This window comes from Oncorhynchus masou, chromosome 8, assembly GCF_036934945.1.
Source record: "Oncorhynchus masou masou isolate Uvic2021 chromosome 8, UVic_Omas_1.1, whole genome shotgun sequence".
NCBI classification, from domain to species: Eukaryota; Metazoa; Chordata; class Actinopteri; order Salmoniformes; family Salmonidae; genus Oncorhynchus; species Oncorhynchus masou.
Genome location: NC_088219.1, coordinates 34,174,851 through 34,200,162, shown reverse-complemented (window position 1 = coordinate 34,200,162; position 25,312 = coordinate 34,174,851). Strand labels below are relative to the sequence as shown.

The following is a 25,312-nucleotide window of genomic DNA, read 5'->3' as shown; positions in this document are numbered from 1 at the left end:
TTGTGAGCTTTTCTTGAGGGTTTAACAAGTTTTTCTCATACTGTACTATTGACTTGACTTCAGCAAGTCTCAGTAAAAATAATTTTTCGTAAAAGTTAGAGCATGAGAGTTGTGGTTAAAAGTGACATTAGGAACTCCACAGTTGTTGTAAAGTGAGAGAACATTTTCTTTACAGGCTCTCTATCTCTCTGAGTGAATAGAAGTCATAGACCTACAAGGAAATAGTGTCAGTTGAACGTAGTTCAGAGAAAGAAGAGGAGAGCAGTCTGACATGCCAACTACAGTACTTTGTCTCCATTATAATGTATGAATAGAAAGAGAAAAGTTTCAACTTTAAATACACTTTTTTTCTCCTGATATACATGAAGGGCCTAAGAGGATTTGAATACTGCAGATGTATGAGAGCGAAAACGATATAAAGAGAAAGCTAAAGAGTGCAAAAAACGACAGAGAAAAATAGAGCCACAGAGATGGAGAGAGATAGAGGCAGTGATAGGAATAGAGACACAAAGAGCGAGAAAGAGAGAGAGGGATAGAGAGAGAGAGAGGGATGTACGTAATGTCTTTGTCCCCCAGAAGTACCTGAGCTGTTCCATCTATAACCCCAGGGCTGAGCACAGTTTGCTTCATAAATGGCACCCTATTCGCTACATAGTGCACTACAAAAGTAGTGCACTATAGAGGGAATAAGGTGCCATTTGGAATGCACACAAATATGACAAAGTGGTGAGGGAAAGGCCCCAGAATCTCACTCTGCTGTCTCCCTCACTGAGTTACACACACACACCCAGGGAAACACTGAGTCACACACACACACACACACACACACACACACACACACACACACACACACACACACACACACACACACACACACACACACACACACACACACACACACACTCGGGCTCAGGGAAATATGGCTGCCCCACAGACACCTCACAGATAAACGGCCTGCTCTGCCTCTGCATTGTTCCAGCTCACATACAGCCATGCACACAGGCCAGACAAGACACACCCTACAAAGAGAAGGATTGTTGTACTTTATTCCTGTCTAAACTATGAACCTCAGAGGATTCTCTCTCCAGATGAAATCCTGCAACTAGTGAGGTCTGGCCGCCCGACAACCCTGCGCGCTCAACCCCATCCCCTCCTCCCGTCTCCCATTCATCACTTCCATCAACTCATCCCTGACCACTGGCTGCATCCCCTGCCTGACTCGCTCCCCTGAATCGCTGAATCGCTCTCCTCGACTCCTTTGTCATCAAAAACTACAGACCAGTATCCCTTATTTTCTTTCCAAAACACTTGAGGGTGCTGTCTCTGACCAACTCTCTCGCTATTACTCTCAGAAGGACCTTCTTGACCCTAACCCATCAGGCTTCAAGACAGGGCACTCAACTGAGACTGCTCTTTTGTGTGTCACAGAGGCTCACCCCACTGTCAAAGCTAACATTCTCTCCTCTGTTCTCATTCGAGATCTATCTGCTGCCTTTGACACTGTGAACTGTCAGATCCTCCTCTCCACCCTCTCAGGGCTGGGCGTCTAAGGCTCTGCACACTTTTGGATTGCATCCGTCACCTGGTAGGCCACTCCTACCAGGTGATGTGGAGAGGATTTGTCTCTACATCACATACTCTCACTACTGGTGTCCCCCAGGGCTTGGTTCTAGTCCCTCTCCTCTTCTATCTATACACCAAGTCACTCCGTCATATCCTCATATGTTCTCTCTTATTATTGCTATGCACATGACACTCAACTACTTTTCTCCTTCCCCCTTCTGACACCCAGGTGGCGACACGCATCTCTGCGTTCCTGGCAGATATCTTAGCTTGTATGTCGACCCACCACCTCAAGCTCAACCTCGACAAGACGGAGCTGCTCTTCCTTCCGGGGAAGGCCTGACCGTTCAAGACCTCTCCATCACTGTTGACAACTCAACGGTGTCCCCTTCCCAGTGTACAAAGAAACTTGGCATGACTCTGGACAAAACCCTGTCGTTCTCTGCAAACATAAAAGCAGTGACTCGCTCCTGCAGGTTCATTCTCTATAAACATTTGTAGAGTACAACCCTAACTTACACAAGGAGTGGCTCAGGTCCTTATCCAGTCACTGTCACTCGCTGTTGGCTGGGCTCCCCTGCAACTTATCCAGAACGTTGCAGCCCGCCTTGTGTTAAACCTTCCCAAGTTCTCCCATGTCACCCCGCTCCTCTGCACACTCCACTGGCTTCCAGTCGAAGCTCATAACCACTAAAAGACCATGGTACTTGCGTACGGAGCAGCAAGTTGAACTGCCCCTCCATACCTTCAAGCTATGCTTAAACCTTACACCCCAACCCGAGAACTCAGTTCTGCCACCTCTGACAAAAATGAAAAATGTAAATGTAGAATAGAGTGAAGGGATAGATTAGAAGATAAAGTGAATGGATTGAAGATCGAGTGAATGGATAGAGGGTGGGAAATAAATGATCACAGCAGTGTCTGCAACAATGATATAGGGATAAGCTTCAGTGTTTTGTCAGGCTTGTTACAGACATTTTTTATACTGTGTTTAATTAGTGTAATTTTTCTGTGATGGATATGATTCATGTCACTTTTTGGAGACTGTGTTTGAATTGTGTTCTGTTTTGATCATGTACTGTATGTGTGTGTGTTTAGGCCACCATACTTTTTGATACTGTATTTGATGTGAGGTTGCGTGGTTGATGTGTGGCTGACATGTGGTTGTGTCTTCACCCAGCCTGCGACTGCAGTCCTGCAGGGACTTCTGGGTTGTTGGAGGACTGTGACCCCCAGACCGGAAGTTGTCAGTGCCTTAGTCATGTGACCGGGGGAGACTGTAGCCAGTGCTCAGTCGGCTTCTTCAACCTGCAGCCTGGAGTAGGCTGTGAGAGGTACAGGGATTTCTCCAGGGATTCCGCACTAATCTATATGGATTAGAATAGTCCTTTCATTTACATGTTTCTGACTCTATACTTTATACTGTAGTTCTGTTTTGTCTCGTTAATAATTATTACTGTACGTGAATCACTTTTTACATCGACTGTTTCTAAGGTGCAACTGTAACCCCATTGGCTCGTCTTCCGCGGGGTGCCACCCAATCACAGGGCAGTGTGTGTGTCAGCCGGGACTGGAGGGGCGGCTGTGCAGCACCTGTCGTATGGGCTTCTTTGGTTTCTCCTCACGAGGCTGCAGAGGTAGCTACAGTAGCCTATACTGTGATTGGGTCTAGAAGTCCCTGTGTGTCAAATACTAAGACAGGCCAAAATATATGCTAAATCAAGTAATTCTGATAACAATAAGTAAAAAAAAAAAAAAAAAAAAAAAAGCAAAACGCAAGCATGTAATTTCGAATACTTCCATTGTATCACCCCTCTCTGACATTCATGTCCTCTGCCCCCTGTCCACCCCTGCCTCCCTCTGTCCACCTGTACCCTGTCCACTGCCCCTCCCCTGTCCCTCTCAGCCTGTAACTGCGACCCTATGGGTTCCCGCTCCATGCAGTGCCACACCAACGGCACCTGTCCCTGCCGCCAGGGCTTCGTGGGGTACAAGTGTGACCAGTGTGAGCTCAACTACTTCCACAACAGAGCCACGCACCAGTGTGAAGAGTGCCCCATCTGCTACGGGCTAGTCAAGGAGGAGGTAAGAGTGTGCGTGTGTCTTCGTAAGGCTGTCAGTCTCTCCATCTTCTTCTCTGTGTCAGTTTGCCTCCTTTTTTTTGCCAGAATCCCTATCCGTCTGTTTCCCAGTCTGCTTCTCAGCCTGTCTGTGGGGTAAATCTCCATAGGTAATCGGTGCAGTTATTAACCCATCACCACTGCATAATGCCATTTGCTCCAAAACAAAAGTCAGCTATTCAAAGTCCTACCCAATAATGTCTTTGTAGTCTAACAATCGTGGCCATCTGGCCTCCTTATTTAAACAACTAAGGTAAGTTAACAGTCAGACTGAAGTCAATGTGAAGATACAGAAATAGCTACAGAAATAGACCAGGTGCGTCCCAAATTGAACCCTAATCCCTATATAGTGCACTACATTTGGCCAGAAAAGTAGTGAACTGCACTATTTAGGGAGCCTTATGTTCTAAACGCTCTACAGTGTCTTTTCTCTGCAGGCAAAGCCAATAGCAGAGTTTGGTACTTTCCGTACATATGCTTGTTCTTGCTGAAGTGGTTTGTGTTTTTTTCTCTAGCAAACAATTTGTGTACCTGGCAAAGACTGCTGTGATTTCCACAGCGTTAGCAATTCAGAGGAAACCGGGGTCCGGTCTGCTCAGAGCCCATAAAATTACTTTGCTCTACCTACCAGTCTCTTTCTCTCATCTCTTTCTCTCTACCATGCAGTCTCTTTTTCTCACATCACTTCATCTCTCGCTCTCATATCTCACCTCTGGCTCTTTACTACACACCTTCCTCCCTTCTAAAGACAGGAGAGAAAAAGGAGGGGGGGGGTGGATAGAATGTAACCATAGGGGGGGGGGGGAGCACTACAGTATAGAAAAAGGGGAGAACTCCTTTCCTCTCTTGTGCTGTATACAGTATGTTCCTTTTGCTCCCGTACGTTTCAAAAACAACAACTGCAAGATACCATATTGTGTTGTGTGTGGAGTTATTGTTGCTCTTACCATAATATAATAACAGATTTGACCTCCTGGAGTGGGCTGAAGTGTCCAAATTACAGGTTTTTAAAGTGAATGTGGGTGAGTGTCCACCAAGGAGAGTGAAAGAGAAGTGGTATTATAAATGCCCTCTCCACCTACAGATGTACTATCTTCATTTGACTAATTTCTCACAGCAGACAAATAATCCTGCAGCAACAGGACATGTGAATTATTATGTGGATTATAATTATAAAGGACATGTTTATAGGGATTGATGCATTTTTGGGAAGGGCAAATCCACTCAATATTTTATGTGAAAATTACAATCTTTTGAAGCCTTTTTAAACCTTGAATTCACCACAAATGGCATTTTCTGCTGCACAGGACAATTATCTGCAACAACAGAGTGATCAAATTAAGATAGGACATCTGTACCTCCTCACCTGCTCGTGTTTAGCAGCGACACACACTCACACACACACAGGTTGAGCCTGCTAATTGCCTACTCCAAAAACGTATGGCTCCCCAGCCAGTAATATGCCTTAATCATCGAGGCCTGGAAGCTCATGCAAAAGCAAGGTCCACTTAAGAATTGACAACCAATGTATGAAACTGTGCTTAGGGTTGAGCTTGCCCTGCTCCCACTGCACAAAGAGTATTGCTTTTAAAATGTACAATCGGTTTCACGTTAAGATAGACAATCTACTCTTAACGTAGATGTTTATCTCTGTGTTTTGAATGAGATTGAATACACTGTAAATATGTCTGGGTGTGATTTGTTTTTGGCCACTGTGGGATCATGTTGTCATCTGCTTTCACTGACAATCTCGTGTTGAAAAAAGTCCATCGCAGCCATTTTGTTTTATTTCAATATCTAATCACTTCTGGGTAACAATTAAGTTGTGTTTTCAATTAAAATTTCAAAATATGAAAAACAAATCATTTCTTAGCAAAGATCAATTTCTCAAGCAAGAACTTTGCTCGGACAGTCTGGGTGTGGTCTTAGTGGGGAGGGGACAATTGAAAACTAGCTGTTGCTGGCAGAGAGGTGTGAAACTCTTTCCTGTTGGTCTATTACTAATTTACAAGCTGAAATTCCAGGTGTTTTTTTCAAACAGCTCTAACACTAAAAAGGCAGTATCATTATTTTCAAAATGTTACCATATTATTACAACATCAGTGTGGAAATATATATAAAACACAGGAAATCAAGTTTTTGACTGCACTGGGCCTTTAAAAGGGGGAAGTGCATACACCTATACAATACCTTTCCAGATCCTGGATCTGAGAGGAAACCTTATCTTTGTTAGGAACCAGTTTGGGATTGAAAAGTTGTTCTTTTTTCATTACACACTTTGGGAGCAGCATACCAAAGTGCATATTTGTATTTGTATTCTCATCATTGACAATCTCCCCCACCAAACCTCCATTGTTTGGTGTTCTGGTGTTTCCCCATACAGGCAGGGAAGCTGAAGGCACGGCTGCAGGATTTGGAGAAGCTCCTTGCACGCTTCGACTGCCGGAATGGCTCCGGACGCCAGCATCACGAGCGCCAGCATCACGAGCGCCAGCATCACGAGCGTGGCCATCAGGGGGAGGACAGCCTGCCCAATGCGCTGGAGGACTTCCTGGCTATCCAAGGTAAACAATCAGCACCCCACCCACTCACTCATTCTACTCGATCAATCAGAAAACTCTGTGACAGTTTGTTATTCTCAACCAACCAGTCAGGAAGTCGGAAATCCCACTGCCAATGCAGTTTACCACTGTACTCTCATTTGGCCATTATACCTGACGTATAGCCCATCTCACATTGTAGATTGCAATACCATCACGCCGTCCCATTCCGTGGATAAAGTAGACCTAGAGCAGATGACGCCAAACCGCACCCAGAATGACTGTCCATATGCTTCGCTGACTGTTCAGCTAGACATGGTTATAACCCAACATAACGGGATAGAACGAGACTGAATCAGCAGTCAACCAGCCTAACAATCATCTCTCCACAATTAACAGAATTTCTCATTATTTTATGAGCAGAGGGGGGGTGGGGGTACCATAAAAGGCTTACAGGTTCGTTGATATGGACAGAATGGAGGCTGAGTCCCAACAATACAGAACAAGGCAGGCAGGTCTGTGTATGGGCAACTTAATCCCTGTTTGTATGACAGAGATGCAGCAAGCACATCTTTTAATCCCTGTACCTCATTATGATTAAAGCTATAATCAGGATTATGGCAGTCCAACCGCTGCCCACCCTACTTTGGTACGCCACTAGTCTTCGTTGGTTGGACATTCTGCTCTGTGCGGTCCAATAACGCTAGGCTAGGAGGGGGGACTGTGTGGAGCTCCGAGACAGAACAGTATACACACAGACAAACACACGCACGCAGACACAGTTTATCATCTCATAGAGCGAACAAAGCGGTAATGACCCTCCTCTCACAAATAGACCCAGAATGTCACATTAGCTAGGCGCACGGCAGTTAACATTATGAGACAACAATAAAACCAGAACAACAACCAAAGGCACCTGGACTCACTGTGCAGTGAGTTCAGTCTAAGAATTTACAATATGCAGGCCATGATAAAATGCAACGGTTCCACTACAAATCACACTACAAAGGGGTTGGCAGGCCTTGTGTCCCAAATAACAATACTATTGAAATGGAATCCAAAGGATCCATTTACTGATCCATGCTGTGTATTTTGAAGTTTGCTCACATCTGTTTCTTTGATTCCCCGCAGAGGCAAAAGAAGCCTTTGTCAAACAGTTTGCTCTCCTGGAGACGTCTACACACACTCTCTCAGCTCAGCTGCACACTGTTGCCACTGCTATGAACTGTAGCGGCAGCATGGAAGAAGAGCAGGAGGAAGGGTGGACAACATTGTGCAGGACCCTTGCTGACTCTGTGTCCGTGGTTAGAAGTGCACAGACCCAGCTGACGCAGGCAACTCTGGACCTGGACAACATGGTCAGTGGGACATTTACTCCGTCTGGGATCTTTTATTTCAGCTCCTGAAACATGGGACCAACACGTTTATAGTTTTGTTCGGCATTCTTTTATGAATACCTCAAATGACAGACTCAGCAGCAGTCATTGATGAGTCAGAGACAGTGTTGTGTCCCAAATGGCACCCCATTCCCTGCATAGTGCACTACTTTCGACCAATGACATGGGCCCTGGTCAACAACAAAAAAAGAAGTGCACTATGTAGGGAACAGGGAGCCATTTGGGACACAACACTGTCTCTGACTCATCAATGACTGCTGCTGAGTCTGTCATTTGAAGTATTCATAAAAGAATGACGAACAAAACTATAAACGTGTTGGTCCCATGTTTCAGGAGCTGAAATAAAAGATCCCAGAAATGTTCAATACGCTCTCAAATTGTGTGCTCAATTTTCTTAATATCACTGTTTGAGAGCATTTCCCCTCGCCAAGATAATCCATCCACCTGACAGGTGTGGCATATCAAGAAGCTGATTAAACAACTTGTGCTGGGGACAATAAAAGGCCACTCTAAAATGTGTAGGTTTGTCAAACAACACAATGCCACACATGTCTCAAGTTTTCAGGGAGTGTGCAATCGGCATGCTGACTGCAGGAATGTCCTCCAGAGCTGATGCCAGAGAATTGAATGTTAATTTCTCTACCATAAGCCGCCGCAGTCATTTTAGAGAATTTGACAGTCCAACCATCCTCACAACTGCAGACCACTTGTATACACTCCAGCTCAGGGCCACCACATCCAGCTTCTTCACCTGCGGAATCGTCTGAGACTAGCCACCCATACAGCTGATGAAACTGTGGGTTTGCACAACAGAAGAATTTCTGCACAAACTGTCAGAAACAGTCTTAGGGAAGCACACCTGCGTGCTCGGGCGTCCTCACCAGGGTCTTGACCTGACTGCAACTGAGCATGTTTGGGACGCTATAGATCGACATGTACGGCAGCGTGTTCCAGTTTCCGCCAACATCCAGCAACTTCACACAGCCATTGAAGAGGAGTAGGACAACAGGCTACAGGCCACACTCAACAGCCTGATCAACTCTATGAGAAGGAGATGTGACGCGCTGCATGAGGCAAATGGTGGTCACACCAGATACTGGCTGGGTTTCTGATCCACGCCCCTACCTTACTACAGATGCATACAATATCTGTATTCCCAGTCATGTGAAATCCATAGATTAGGGCTTAAAGAATGTATTTCAATTGACTGATATGAACTCTAACTCTGTAAAATCTTATAAATTGTTGCATGTTGCGTTTATATATTTATTCGGTTGACGTTGCAGTAGCATACATGAACATATAGTGATCACGCTTAGCGAGGTCTGCAGTTATTTATCCATTTAAAGTATTTTGTCATTTTTTTCATTTGAAAAAAAACTGAGTTACTAGTGGCTATTCAGTAGAGGTTCAAATGCATTGATCAATAGGGATCCCTAAAGCATAGTATTTGTAACGGTTTTCTTGCGGTGAAGGAGAGGTGGACCAAAATGCAGCGTGGTTTCTATTCATGGTTCTTTAATGAAGAAAACTATACATGAATAGACTAACAAAACCTAAACAGCCCTATCTGGTGCAAACACAGAGAAAGGAACAATCACCCACAAACACACAGTGAAACCCAGGCTACCTAAGTATGATTCTCAATCAGAGACAACTAATGACACCTGCCTCTGATTGAGAACCATACGAGGCCGAAACATAGAAATACCCAAATCATAGAAAAACAAACATAGACTGCCCACCCCAACTCACGCCCTTACCATACTAAATAATGACAAAACAAAGGAAATAAAGGTCAGAACGAGACAGTATTTCTCAATGTGAAGCTCCATATCTCTAAAAATCGAGTGAGTGAGCACACCGTTTCTCTGACTAACTCTCGGCTGAAATGAATGATTTGTTATGCTACAGCTCAAGCTTTCCCCCGTATCTTCACGCTCAATAGCGTCAGCTTGGAATTCTATTATGAATATGGCTGCCATGTTATGCGGTTCTGGGGAAATGAGAGAGCTTGTTTTGGCAGTGCTTCGTGTGTGTGTGTGTGTGTGTGTGTGTGTGTGTGTGTGTGTGTGTGTGTGTGTGTGTGTGTGTGTGTGTGTGTGTGTGTGTGTGTGTGTGTGTGTGTGTGTGTGTGTGTTCGTGCCGTGCCGTGCCGTGCCGTGCATTTAACTTACCTCCCCAGTCGTTTGGGCAAGCCTGAAGCCAGAGCAATGCCATTGCACATTAACAAGCAGAACGACTCCAAAATAGGAAGAGTAGTGTGTGTGTCATGTATTGCGATTAAATTATTTGAATGTTCCCAAAATAAATGTCACAAGGTAAAATAGTCAACATTTATCTACTGGTGCCACAACAGAAAAACTTTGCCGCTGTATACATTAGTGAGTGAATGTGTGTAATTGCAGCCTTCAGTATGTCTTCTTGAAATGCCTATTGAACAGTGAGTTCTGAGTCAGCCTACTTTGAGTTGAACATAGGTCAGCAGACAACTGTGCATGGTCACAATTCAGGTTTAAAATAGCAACTGATGTCCGCCCATACAGATCATACTTTATAAACGTTGTCCTCCAGTTTTCTTTTGTCTATGAGACTGCACCGTTTCAGTGCTTCCCACTTTGCTCTGCATTCCCAAAGGTCATCCCTTTCAAGATGACACCTGTGCCCAACCGCTGGAACTCTGCGGTGAACGAATCAGAGATACTTATGAAAAGGTAAGTCACTGGAGGTCAATAGACTAAGTGGCCAATTACGACACACAAAGGTTATCTTCTTCTAATAGAGGCACTGCCTCTTCCGTCTGTCAGTCGCACAATGGCTGGCCTGCCACCGACACCCTCTGTCAATGACAACAGTACAAAGCCTCTGAATATGCTGAATGAATGCCCATTCGGTCCATTGAGAGGAAGTAGAGAGATCGACGAGATAACTGCAATCCATTTGACTTGTGCACAGCAGACCTGTTGGTTTTCTGTCAAATACTTTGAGCTGTTTCATCAAACTTGTCTGGAGTTCCATATGGGCGCTTTCAGTGTTTGCATATTCGGGTCTATTCCATTGGTTCCATTGCAGCACAAGATTAGCCAAGCTGAAGTAATTGATATAATAAATACTATTTGAACTCAGGTGTGGTAGTCAGACCCATATATCTAAGGGCTATTTGAACAAGAAGGAGAGTGATGAAGTGCTGCATCAGATTACCTGGCCTCCACAATAACCCAACCTCAAACCAATTTGAGATGGTTTGGGATGAGTTGGACCACAGAGGGTAGAAAGCGCATCCAACAAGTGCTCAGCATATGTAAGAACTCCTTCAAGACTGTTGGAAAATAATTACAGGTGAAGCTGGTTGAGTGAATGCCAAGAGTGTGCAAAGCTGTCATCAAGGAAAAGGGTGGCTACTCTGAAGAATCAAAAATATATTTTGATTTGTTTAACACTTTTTGGGTTGAAACATGATTCCATATGTGTCATTTCATAGTTTTAATGTCTTCAATATTATTCTACAACGTAGAAAATAGTCAAAATAATGAAAAACCCTTGAATGAGTAGAGTTGTCCAAACTTTTGACTGGTACTGTATATATACACTAACATTCAAAAGTTTGGGGTCACTTAGAAATATCCTTGTTTTTGAAAGAAAAGCTAAAAGATTTGTCCATTAAAATAACATCAAATTGATCAGAAATATAGCGTAGACATTGTTAATATTGTAAATGACTATTGTAGCTGGAAAAGGCTGATTTTTAATGGAATATATACTTTGGCGTTCAGAGGCCCAATATCAACAATCATCATCTCCTGTGTTCCAATGGTACGTTGTGTTAGCTAATACAAGTTTATAATTTTAAAAGGTTAATTGATCATTATAAAACTCTGCCTAGAAGGCCAGCATCACGGAGTCACCTCTTCACTGTTGATGTTGAGACTGGTGTTTTGCGGGTACTATTTAATGAAGCTGCCAGTTGGGGACTCGTGAGGCATCTGTTTCTCAAACTAGACACTCTAATGTACTTGTCCTTTTGCTCAGTTGTGCACCGGGTCCTCCCACTCGTCTTTATTTTCTGGTTAGAGCCAATGTGCGCTGTTCTATGAAGGGAGTAGTACACAGCATTGTACACAGCATCTTCAGTTTCTTGGCAATATCTCGCATGGAATAGCCTTCATTTCTCAGAACAAGAATAGACTGATGAGTTTCAGAAAAAAAAGTTATTTGTTTCTAGCCATGTTGAGCATGTAATCGAACCCACAAATGCTGATGCTCTAGATACTCAAGTAGTCTAAAGAAGGCCAGTTTTGTTGCTTCTTTAATCAGCACTACAGTTTTCAGCTGTGTGAACATAATTGCAAAAGGGTTTTCTAATGATCAATAAGCCTTTTAAAATGATCAACTTGGATTAGATAACACAACCTGCCATTGGAACACAGGAGTGATGGTTGCTGATAATAGGCCAGAAAGATTTATTTCAGCTTTTATTTCTTTCATCACATTCCCATTGGGTCAGAAGTTTACATACACTCAATTAGTATTTGGTAGCATTGCCTTTAAATTAACTTGGGTCAAACATTTCAGGTAGCCTTCCACGAGCTTCCCACAATAAGTTGGGTGAATTTTGGCCCATTCCTCCTGACAGAGCTGGTGTAACTGAGTCAGGTTTGTAAGCCTTCTTGCTCGCACACACTTTTTCAGTTCTGCCTACGAATGTTCTATGGGATTGAGGTCATGGCTTTGTGATGGTCGCTCCAATACCTTGATTTTGTTGTCCTTAAGCCATTTTGCCACAACTTTGGAAGTATGCTTGGGATCATTGTCCATTTGGAATACCCATTTTTTGACCAAGCTTTAACTTCCTGACTATTGTTTTGAGATGTTGCTTCAATATATCCACATAATTTTCCTTCCTCATGATGCCATCTATTTTGTGAAGTGCACCAGTCTCTCCTGCAGCAAAGCACCCCCACAACATGATGCTGCCACCCCCGTGCTTCACAGTTGGGATGATGTTCTTCGGCTTGCAAACATCCCCCTTTTTCCTCCAAACATAACAATGGTCAATATGGTCAAACAGTTCTATTTTTGCTTCATCAGACCAGAGAACATTTCTCCAAAAAGTATGATCTTTGTTCCCATGTGCAGTTGCAAACCGTAGTCTGGCTTTTTTTTAATGGCGGTTTTGGAGCAGTGGCTTCTTCCTTGCTGAGCAGCCTTTCAGGTTATGTCGATATAGGACTCATTTTTCTGTGGATATAGATACTTTTGTACCTGTTTCCTCCAGCATCTTCACAAGGTCCTTTGCTGTTGTTCTGGGATTGATTAGCACTTTTCGGACCAAAGTACATTCAGGCGTTTGGAAATTGCTCCCAAGGATGAACCAGAGTTGTGGAGGTCCACAATTTGCTTTCTGAGGTCTTGGCTGATTTATTTTGATTTTCCCATCATGTCAAGCATGTCAATCAGAAGCTTTTAAAACCATTATATAATTTTCTGGAATTTTCCAGGCTGTTTGAAGGCACAGTCAACTTAGTGTATATAAACTTCTGACACACTGGAATTGTGGTACAGTGAATTATCAGTGAAATAATTTGTCTGTAAACAATTGTTAGAAAAATGACTTGTGTCATGTACAAAGTAGATTTCCTAATCGACTTGCCAAAACTATAGTTTGTTAACAATACATTTCTGGAGTGGTTGAAAAACAAGTTCTAATGACTCAAACCAAAGTGTATGTAAACTTCCGATTTCAACTGTAGATATTCCATAAAAAATCAGTCGTTTCCAGCTTCCATAGTAATTTACAACATTAACCATGTCTACACTGTATTTCTGATCAATTTGATGCGTGTTTTCTTTCAAAAACAAGGACATTTCTAAGTGACCCCAAACTATTGAACGGTAGTGTATATATATCTTATACGATTCCCTGTCTCCTTCTTTCTCCATCTTTCAGTCACACAGAGATGGCTGGTCATATAGAGTCTATAGCGACCAAAGCTTTCATGGCCTCCAACCAGACCTACTCTCTCCTGATGGACCTACTGGAGGACAACTCTATTGAGGAATACATCAGCATCCTCACGGAGCAGTGAGTAACTAGGCATCACACACGGGCTGGGAATTGCCAGGGACTTCCCACTTTCATCACAAAACTTAGGTGCCGATATATGTATTGCGATTCTCACCATTCTATATGCATTGTTACGAAACCAATAACCAGCCTACTGATTTTGCTGCACTCGTTATGTCTAGGGGTCTTGGGACTAGTTAACTGGTATGTAATCTGATTTTAAGATGTGCATCTATGTGAGAAATCAGCATATGCCCCTAGGTGTTGAATGTACATGTGCCTAGTGGAGGCAACAACCTTACCTTGGTCCATGGCCAGTTCTACCTTTCTTGGCCTCTTGGTCGGCCAGTCCAAGTGGATCATTATGTGTTCAGATGATGATGAAAATAAATGTATACAAAAGGAAAATACAAACAGGTGTCATGGAAATGACCACTAAGGACCCCAATGTCAAGCTTAAATTAATTAAAAGTTTATTCACGCCAGTGGATAGATTACAGACAAACAGCACCTCATGTGGAGTTTAGTCAGAAGCTCTGATGAGGTTTTTCCCCCATCAGTATATTTATACCATTGCTTCAGGTTACACAAAGATAGCCAAGTGCATCCTTTCTCAGCAAAGCGTTTTGCTCCCAGTGACCAGCTGCAGAGGAGATCACCTGGCAACCACAGTCTGGGCGTTCAGCCAATATTTCCACTTCCGCTGACCTTGTGAGAACAAACCTCAGACACCGTGTCTGTCTACAACAGGCACATTTCTAAGTATGCAACAGGTCAAATATATGATAAGTGTGAGAAACTGAAAAAGCAGAACGAGACATAGTACAATTCTACTACACTACCACTCCTTTTATCACTTATTCGTGATAGTTAACAATATCTTACACATGTCTCTCAAAAGGGAGGTATCTATACTAAAATTAGAAACTCAAACGAAAAGAGAACACCCAGGAAACCAGTGTGCCTCAAACCCTATCCCATTACCCTTACTGGTAAATACTTTAACAAGGCACAGTGCCACTCATTCCTGTGGGTTCTCCTCAGGGTAGAACGGCATCTCATGAAAAAACAGCTGATCATCACAGTCATTGCGTGGGGGGGGGGCATTAAACATCAACACTGCAGTCAGACGAGAAGCTCAAGATGAACAGATTACTTCACAACAGGCAAGCATCATAATTATATCAACCAGAAAAACTAAACCAACCATAATCAAACTCCAAGCGGGCTGTCATGTGCCTTTTACTGAGGAGTGGTTTCCGTCTGGCCCCTCTACCATAACGGCCTAATCGGTGGAGTGATGCAGAGATGGTTGTCCTTCTGGAAGGTTCTCCCATCTCCACAAAGGAACTCTGGAGCTCTGTCAGAGTGACCATCGGGTTCTTGGTCACCTCCCTGATCAAGGCCCTTCTCCCTCGATTGCTCCGTTTGGCCGGGCATCCAGCTCTAGGAAGAGTCTTGGTGGTTCCAAACAATTCCTTCGACCTCATGGCTTGGTTTTTGCTCTGACATGCACTGTCAACTGTGGGACCTTATATAGACAGGTGTGTGCCTTTCCAAATCATGTCCAATCAATTGAATTTACCAGAGGTGGACTCCAAATCAAGTTGTAGAAACATCTCAAGGATGATCAATGGAGACAGGATGCACCTGAGCTCAATTTCGAGTCTCAAAGCAAACGTTTTGAACACTTATGTAAATAAGGTATTTCTGTTTATATATTTTTTTTATAAATTTGCCAAAATGGAAAATGTACTGTGTGTACATTGAAGAGGGGGGGAAATGATTTAATTCAATTTAGAATAAGGCTGTAACGTAACAAAATGTGGAAATAGTGAAAGGGTCTGAATACTTTCCGTATGTACTGTATGTATATTTTTTACTGCTCTAGGGATACAGCTATTGTTTGGATAACCCTATTTACTATTATTTATTGAGTGTATTATTATTTTTTTAAATTACGCTCAATGTAATGTGCACTGCAGAGAACACCGGAAATAGAACTACCACTGAGTTAAATTATTGTCTTTTTTGTTTATGTGTCAACTAATCCTATAAGGGATGGGATGCCAACTGGAGATTTGACACGAAAACAAAATATCAGTCATTCATTCTCAGACACACCTACACAGTACACGCGCAGATACACAGTCTTTATCTCTTCCCCTCTCTCTCTCTTTCTCTCTCGCTTTCTTGCCAGCACCATCCCTCCAACACTGTCTCTCTTTAAAGGCTCCACATAAGGTGTGAAAAAGCCTGTTAGCCTGCACAGAGCAAGGATAAAAACAGACGTGCCCTAAGAGATGTTCCTTGCCCCTTGAAGCAATATCTGAACACAGTACCTAATTTCCACAATTTTGTTGCTCCTCTGTCACTCTATATATTTTTCCCAAACAGGGCCCAGAAGTGGTTTAGTTAGCTGTAGCGGTGCCCCACAACAAAATGTCATAAACCTGCCTCTTTTTTTGCAGCTCTTTAAGGCACACTGGTTGAGAAAGTAAGACATTTAGTCACAGGGGAACAGCTCTATTCCTTCCTCTTTAAGCCTATTGCTTTCAGGGGCTGCTTTCATGGAATAGCAGCATGGAAGGAGCAGCATCGCTTAGCATGAGATTGCTCTGAGGATTATCCCAAACGCTCAACATAAAAATGCAAATCCCTCTGGTGGCCACGCCTCGATGGGAGTTGGTGGGAGGCAAGAAACCTGAAATTGATTTCCTTCATACCAGCACTAGTCTGCTTGGTTCTGGGGAATTCTGTCATTCTTTCAGAGAAATTTGGTGGGTGGATGGGTGGGTAGAAAGCAGGAAGTGTGTGTGTGTGCACACATGTGTCCATTGATAAATATGAGGGACACTCAAGAATCAAAACACTAAACGATCTAACCTTCTTCTTTCCCTCTTCACCCTCCCCTTTCTTTCTCTCGCTATCTATTTTTCTTTCTCTCTTTCTCTCTCCCCCTCCGCCCTCTCTCCCTTTATATCTCTCTCTCTTTCTATATCTCTTTCAGAATGGCAGACATGCAGCAGATGAAGGAGAATTTGATGGCCCAGGTGAATGAGACTCTAGCCATTCAGCTGTCTCTGGAGGAGGAGTCTGCTGAGATCATGGTTGCCTTTGTTAACCTCACATCCTCCATATTGGAGCTGTCCAAAAAGATGCCCAACCCCACATCAGGAACCAACCAATCAGACCCCAGCCTAAGATCGGGTGCCAATCAAACAGAGGTCAGTGGCTATGAGGGTCAGGGGTAACAAAAATTAATTGTACTCTCAAGTTGACTGACCGAAGGAATGGATGGATGGATGGATGGATGGAATGATGGATGAATGGATCACTGCTGTGCGTCCCTTCCCTCAGGGTGTTGAGCTGAGCAACAGGACATCTGAGCTGGCGTTCCATGTCCAGTCTAAAGAAGAACTGGCCAGTAAGATCAGAGAGGAGATGGAGCCTCGAATACAGACTGCCCACAACAACCTTGCTGCCGTACAGGACATGCACAAGGTAAAGGGGGCTTTATCTTCACACTACAGTAGATAATGATGTCAGAATTGCCTTTATTTATTTACATGTAACCGAAATTTGACCTGGTGAAATGGTGCTAACAACAATAAACAGAATACACTGTACCAATAGACAAAATAACTGACACATAATTCACATGCAGTGTCAGTCTGTAACTACAGGTATTGGGGGCTGCATCTTTCCTGTTTTCTCATGTTAAGCCTGACAATTCACAAAGCTATACAAGGTGCTGCAATGCTGACATTTAGACTGTTGGCTGGCGGCAATAATGTAATCACTTGTTCAGTAATACAAGTTGGAAAATCAAACAATGCAGATTGTAAAATACATTTTCGATGCAACTGTATACTAATAAGCTACCAATAGATTTTTCTAGAATATACAACTGTCCTGTATAGCCTACCTGAATCTGCACGTCCTGATCCATCCTTGCGCTCTCTCCCAGCTTGGATGGAAAGTTGTGGTGCCTAAACCCATCCTATTAATGCCAAATAATACAGTCAGTCCACCCTCAAAACACTAGCTTACTAGGGATCGTTTTATTATTGCAGTGTAGCCTACTATCTATAGCTCGTATTTAGCTGCTATTTATACACTTTTTATTTTAAAAATTACACATCAAATAGCCTAACAATTCTCCTGAAGTATTCCTTGTGACATCTCTCTCTCTGTGTCTGTCTCTTTTTCTCTTTATGTCTCTTAGGAATGCTATGTGTCTGTGCTTGTCTGTAGTAGCTCCAGTATGCGACTGCGTCGCCTTGTATTTTTGTGATCAAATATTTTCACCACGGCCTTTAGGCCTAGGTTGTAGGCCCGACGGGCCCGACACACAATGCCAGTATGAACGAAATCGCAAACCACTTTTTTTTTGGCCTTCAAGAACTGTTAAAAAAGATAGTCAGTCCGCATCTGCCAATTTATTGGCTGTCCAGCATCCAGATGACCCGTCCCCAGAGCTTCCTGTACAGATAATCTCTTTTCATAACCTGTTGAGGCTCATTTAAATATGTTGCAGAACTGCTTATCACCACTTCCTTCTGCCCAGTTTCATTCATGTTGCTATGGTAATCAAGCTATTTTTAACCATCGAGAGATCGTTTTCTAAACTAAAACTAGTAAAGAACTACCTAAGAACAAAGCTTTAGGCTCTGTCTGATTGCACTGGCGCCGTCATAGCGTTGAACACGGCGGCATTTGTTCACCGATATCCCTTTACTTTTAATCAGTTCAATAATGTATTTTTCAAAGCCTGAGGCACTTTGATCAGTCACATTCTTGAAGCCCAAAAAACAGGGGTTACTGTGTGACATCGATGACAGGCACATGAGCCCCCAGAGCTCGTTGCCCCTCCCCCCTGCCTTGCGGGGGCTGTGGGGGTGTCTGGTACACCAGTGAGTACCCCCAACAGTACATGTTTGTTGTAGCCCCAGACAAACACACCTGATTCAGCTCACAGAGGGCTTGATGATTTGTTGACAAGTTGAATCAGGTTGAATCAGGTGTGAATCAAGTTGAATCAGGTGTGTTTGTCTGGGCTTAATAAAAATTGTTAGGCTACTGTTGGGGTAGAACTGGAGAACTGGAGTTCGGAAACACTGCAGTAGATGGTAGATGCTTCTGGTCAGGTTGTTGTGCAGTCTAATGTCACTCATGTCCCTGAAGTTCTGTGAGGTTCACTCCCCCTTCTCTCTCCATCCCTGGTGCCTCTGCAGCTGACAGTTCAAGCCCAGGGGTCAAAGGTCATTGCCCTGTCATCGGTGGTGACAGGGAAGGAAGTGGAGTCAAAGGCCATTACCCTGCGGAGAGAACTGGAAGGTGACATTTACAGCATTTTGTATTTGTTTCCATTTCTGTTGTTGTACGTTTCCGACAGTTTGCTTAGTTTTCGCATCCCCATCGCTGCAATAGCAGCCCACAGAGTTATTCCAATCAAATCAAGAGAAAAAAACAATACTGAGAAAAACAACTATAACCCAAATGTAACCATTACGAATGTGTCTCACCCTGTTACGCTCCCCTTGTCATTTTGTGTGGAGAGTAAGAGCATCTGCGATTGTGGTCTCAAATGCACTTTCAGTTTCACAGCCTTCAATTCATTATAATAATATGTTCACTGTTTATAAAAATAAAAAAAATAAACAAGGTGCCACTTCGGATTTATTGTTGGAAATGTCATCAGGGGAATCTGAGTAAAATGGAATAAAGTGGAATGGAACTAGAAGTAATATTTTCTCACCAACTGTGTTACTAGTACATAGATTGTGTGAAATAAAATAGAATAGTCCTACACTACCCATTGTCAGTTATTATCACTTCTGTAGCCATGTCGCTGGCCAACCTGCGTTGCCCCTCTCCATCCCTCAGACATGCAGAGAGAGTGGCCTCAAAGGCAGGCCCAGACGAAGGCTGCTCTGAAGAGGGAGAGGCTGCTGAGGGAGAAGGTTCTGGAAGACGTCAGTAAGAAGGTGAACCAGACCAAGCGAGTCCTTAGGCCTGCCTTGGAGAGCGCTACCCTCTCCAACGCTACCGCACAAGAAGCAAAACACATCGCAAATGCCCTGTCTAAAGTAAGTATGGGTGTAGGGGGGCATAGATGTGTGTGTGTTGTGCATGCGTGAGCTATGTTTCCAACTCACCCTGTGGGTTGAGCAATGAGATTCCATTCACATAACACACCTCACCCCTTGGAACCATGTTAATTTGTCTCTTTCCTTTATTCTTCGTATTCCTCTGTCTGTGTTTTTCTCTGAGCCCAGGAGGCCAAGGCCACCCTAACCCAGGGCAAGCACACGAGGACATTGTCTGCCCAGCTCAGCTCATCTATAGACATAACCCTGCAGCAGCTGGCTGAGCAGGAGAACCACACTGTTCAGGCACAAACCCAGACGAACGCAGAGGTATAACCAAAACACAGCCACTAATCAACCACACTACCCAGGCACAAGCACAACTCAATGTAGAGGTATAACCAAAACACGTGATTCAGAAATTAGGGAGAGAGATTTTTTTAATTTGAGAAGAATGATAAACTAGTTAAGGATACTATGGTTGTCATGTTTCACATTGTATTTATTAACTACAAAAAGGTCAGACGTGTTTTTAATTCTAGTTCTGCTCTGCGCACACAAGTTTGTTAGCTAGCTAGCTAGATCTGATCCAACTTTAAGCCAACTCTCGGAAGTTCAAATACATTCCAAGTTCCTTAATAGATGCCGCTCCTACTAATTCTTTGGGGCTATTTCAGGTAATGCATGTCATAACAAGGTGCTGAGCGCTTCAAGCCTCCTCCTCCACTCTCTCTCGCTCTCTCCCCACCAACAAAAGTTCAGTCAAATCTAGCCTTGACACTTGTCTGTCCATAGTGACTGTTAGCACAATGCATGGTGTTTGTAATTGTCTTCATTATGATTTAACCATGCTGTTACGGTAAAATATTTGCTCTTTTTCCATAATACAGATTTTCCCAAATAGATTAAATAGCTTACCAGCTCCATAACAAGATGCTCTAAGTAATTTAATGTCAAGCTAAATAAAAAAACTGAATTCAGAATTCAGAGGTTTAAAAAGGAACAGAAAGGAATGCTATAAACCGGTAGTTGTTTTGGATTCGAACCGGTTCAGTACTTTATTTTGCTGGTCGGAACAGTAAAATGGAACAAAATAAATGATGGTTCTGTTGAGAAAATACTTTTGGTTCAAACCACTGGTTCCATACACTCGTTTTTTAAATCAAGGTGTATCAATGCGTCCATTTGGCAGAGGCTGGTGCTCTCACATAAATTGATTTTGAACTTTTAGATTTTTATAATTTTATTCCGGTTTTTATGATTAACCACTTGACCATGATTTTGAGAAACTCAAACGTTATTATTGAAATTAAACTAGTCCATTTCAAATAACGCATTTGAAAATCATACCTGGCATGTCGATCAGTAGAAATGGTAGGATAAATTGTAAGCTTCCCCAAACTCACCCCCCACCTATGGTCTTTACTATAACACCCACAAAAGATTGTGGAGGTCCCGTGAAAAAAACCTGCCACCCTCTATAGAACTCAAATGCCCATCTAACTGATTGGTCCTGTCGCCGGACCTAACCCCCTCTGTTTTTGTAAAACAGCTGAGGGATGGGCCTGGAGAAATGTAACCACTCTCAAAATCATAGACTGAGCTATGGATGCAAGGACTGACCATGCATGATATCAACACAATCTTTTTAACCATGTTTTGAAGCCATACAGTGTTTGATTACATTCACGTTGTTCACAAATATATATATATATATATATATTGTTATATATATACTGTATATATCTTGGGTTTTGATGAGTATGACAGTTGATCTCGGCTCATGAGGCATTTAAAAGTTATATTCTTCAAGAATCAACAGTTCTACAGTATATCATACACTTCCAGAAATTGATGTATAAACTAAGGATTCTTAGCTTTAAGGTCTTGGTGAGCAGTTACTTCGTAGAATCAGATGTGCTAAAGGAGGGTTGGACTGAGAACTTACAGGATGGTAGATCTCCAGGAAGAGGGTTGGAAAGCCCTGATCTATGCACGTGATGTCACTGTATATTTCTCCCTCTGTGATCATCAGCCTGTAGAGTCTCTGGCCAGTGTAAAGGTGAACATCCAGGCAGCTCAGCTTCAACTTGAGGCCTACTCCCTCACACTCACCCAGCTCGTCAGTAAAATAGGTAAGTTCAAACCTGCTGACGTTTTCTTGTCTGTCCCAAAAAGGAATCTTACTCCCAATATAGTGCACTACTTTTGGGCCCATCAGGTCAAAAGTAGAACAATAGGGTGCCATTTGGGATGCACATAAATTTCATGCAGTAACAAATGCAACATTTCAGATCAACCAGAAACGTCTACACTTACATGTTACTGCCCTTGCCACTGATCAGACTTGACTTCCATCCAGTCAGTCATATGTCAGATAGAGAAGTCAGAATGGTCATTAGTAAATTGGTCCAAAAGGATTGCTCAGACGGAGAAGGATTATCCTGACCTCAACCCACAACTCTAGGGTTGAGATAATGAAGCAATAACACACGAGGAGGTGTGCCTGGATACAGCCTTTAGCCATGTTATATTGGCCATATATCACAAACCACAGAGATATCTTATTGCTATTATAAGTTGGTTACCAACGTAATTAGAGAATTACAAAGAAATGTTTTGTCATACCCGTGGCATACGGTATATACCACGGCTGTCAGCCAATCAGCATTCAGGGCTCGAACTACCCAGTTTATACATTTATACATACACTGGTATAAATCATCTAAATTATACCCCAAAAATATTGCTTTAGTTTTATTGATTTAAATGCAGAAACTAGCTGTGCAGGAATTGATTAAATGGTTTTCCACAGTTCCCATCTGGCCCTGTCAATGAGTCACTAGGAGTCACTTATAGCTGGCGGGGTGTGTGGCATGATCCTGATCGAGAAATATCCCTCTACTAACCCCGTTATTGGGGGGGCACAACATGGTGGCACACAGATGTCAGAAGACAAGAGCCCTGCTGATGGCAAACGTTTAATACTACACTTCAAAAGGGTTCTTCAGCTGTCCACATAGGACAACCCTTTTTGGTTCCAAGTAGAACTATTATGGGAACCATAAAGGTTTCTTCAAATGGTTATCCTACGAGGACAGCCGAAGCACCCTTTTAGGTTCTAGCTAGCAGCTTTTTTACTGAGAGTGTAGGCCTGCTCAATACTCCGAGCTTTATAGTACCCTGTTCATCCCTCCTTCTGTGTCTCACGCTTTTTCAAAATAACTCCTGAAAGAACAATGTAGTACCTCAAATACTCTGTTGTTTTCTGTTGACCAGATGGGGGCATGGCACTGGAACGGTTTGAACGTATACTGAGTGAGACGGCGGTGCGGTTGAGTGTTCTGCGTGGCAGCGTGGAGAGCCCGGCCCTGAACGGGAAGATCCAGACCCTACGATCAGCCGCCCAGGACCAGAACAGCCAGCTGACCCACCTGGAACAGGACCTGCAGGAGATCAGACAGGAGAGAGACAGTCTGAAGGACATTGCCCTGCACCTGCCCCAGACCTGCCCTCAGGCCTCGGGGATAGAGGGACACTAGGATCGGGGCACCAGGAGGACACTAGAGCCCTAGTCCATGCATTCTACCCCCTTCCTGGTGTATACACACTCGTTCACACCACTTCAATGATTTAAAAGAGAGGTCCCACCATGTTTTTTACACCAGAATAATTGTAATTGGGCATCGGAAGGTGAAGAGGGGACAAGTAGGGCGACAGATGATGGATAGGACATTGGTATTTGAACTATTTAGGGGAGATAATATCTGAGACCCAAATTGCACACTATTCCATATAGTGGACTAATTTTGACCAGAGCCCATAGGGCAAAAGTAGTGCACTGTGTAGGTATTAGGGTGCCGTTTGGGACACAGCCATAGATGAGGAGTGTAGGTGGAATCATCCAGGTATCCTTCTTAGTTTGTTATTCAGTACTGTGGTTGTGCATCCCCCTTTGCTGCCGTACAGTCACACAGTTCTACCACTTTGTCTCTGTGCTTTTCAAACTTTCACCTCTACTATACTGACCTGGCTGATACCGTCAGTACCACTAAATCAAATCGTATTGGTCTTATACACATATTTAGCAGATATGCAGCCATAATCAGTTTTCCATTGCCATTGCCCGCTTTCAACTCCCACCATCATTATCACGTTCTTTCTTTTAATTCTACCCCTCACTCCTTTTTGGCTTTAACCGTCCTCTCTCCTGTTCTAGCCTCTTAATCCCCTCTCTCCATCCCTCCTTCTAAATCCATATCACCCCTGACCTGTTTCCTTAGTGTTTATGTTCATTGTCATTTAATTTCCCCCTTCATATTTCCAACAGCATTTTAATTCATCTGTGAATAATAACAGTCAGCTAGCTCCCTGTGTTCTATCAAGTTTTAAATAATGCTGATTTTCCACTTTGGAGGAAGGAGTGTTTGCGCTGTGGCGCTTCTCCAACCTGACACATTCATTTACACTTGAGTTATTTTTCATCAGCCCACCATAATTAACAATTAGTCATTTTGCCCTCTGTAGGGTTCAGCCTTCTACTGCAAACACACAGCCACAGACACACACACACACATAGTTTGGGATTCTGCGTGTGCCCCTCGCTTTTCCTCAATCTCCTTTTTTCACTTTTCTCTAAAACGTTCTACCTTTCTCTCGATCTTTCTTTCTCTCTCTCTTTCTCTCTCTGAGCAAATTATCTTCTCTTGTCTGGCAAATGGAAAAGGACTAAAACAGCTAACTGTTTGTTTGTTCTATGTGGGTACCTGAGGCTGGAATACCTGCTGAATTATGGAAAATATAGAAATGGGACCTCTGCAAAGACTATGTTCCATTTCAGCAGGTGATTGTATTTTGTCAGACAACAAATAGTATATGATTGGTTTTGTGTTTAGATAATAGCCAGAAAAAACTGTTGAAAGCAAAAAATGAAAATAAAATGGATTGTGGGTGTGTGTGTGCGCGTGTGTGTGTGCACGCGCGCGCGTGCATGTTTTGTGTGATTTTGTAAACAACATCTCTTTGCAATATCTCCTTCTGGCCACATATTGGTGCTGCTTACTAGTATTGAAGAAACAAGCACAGCAATTGCCAAAGCCATAGACAAGACTGTATAATGAACACCTAAAGATGTATACTGAGTCAAATATCGATGATGAAAAGCAGTGATAGAAGTGCCTTATATAAATAAAATGGTTATTACATTAATAACTTCAGACTTGATGGGACTATATTTCTGTTCAATATTGGATCACTTATTGGAGATAAAACTGACAAAACCTCCATGCAGTTATTGCATTTACCACACGGGGGAGACAAAGAATCACAAGAATATTTGGCATCCAGAGAACATCACTTGCTGTGTGTTGTTGACCCACTGTGGTGGAATGATATATACAGTACCAGTCAAAGGTATGGACAAACCTACTCATTCAATGGTTTGTCTTTATTTGGACTATTTTCTACATAGTCCAGATTTTAGATTATTCAAAGTAGCCACACTTTGCCTTGACGGCTTTGCACAATCTTGGCATTC

At 43.0% G+C, this 25,312-nt stretch overlaps 1 protein-coding gene across 1 annotated transcript in view; it reads left to right on the top strand.

Moving 5' to 3' along the window:
- The window catches only part of LOC135544568 (laminin subunit gamma-3-like), a 269,997-nt gene extending 245,010 nt beyond the window's left edge, over positions 1-24,987 (top strand). Inside the window, exons 15-28 of the mRNA XM_064972283.1 lie at positions 2,744-2,897; positions 3,058-3,200; positions 3,470-3,648; positions 6,067-6,247; positions 7,355-7,581; positions 10,258-10,334; positions 13,568-13,702; positions 16,695-16,911; positions 17,045-17,188; positions 18,922-19,024; positions 19,574-19,776; positions 19,966-20,106; positions 21,812-21,911; positions 23,056-24,987. Coding sequence (XP_064828355.1) covers positions 2,744-2,897; positions 3,058-3,200; positions 3,470-3,648; positions 6,067-6,247; positions 7,355-7,581; positions 10,258-10,334; positions 13,568-13,702; positions 16,695-16,911; positions 17,045-17,188; positions 18,922-19,024; positions 19,574-19,776; positions 19,966-20,106; positions 21,812-21,911; positions 23,056-23,318 — 2,267 coding nt within the window. The 3' untranslated portion in view covers positions 23,319-24,987. The remainder of the gene's footprint in view (positions 1-2,743; positions 2,898-3,057; positions 3,201-3,469; positions 3,649-6,066; positions 6,248-7,354; positions 7,582-10,257; positions 10,335-13,567; positions 13,703-16,694; positions 16,912-17,044; positions 17,189-18,921; positions 19,025-19,573; positions 19,777-19,965; positions 20,107-21,811; positions 21,912-23,055) is intronic.
- The last annotated feature ends 325 nt before the right edge of the window (positions 24,988-25,312 follow it).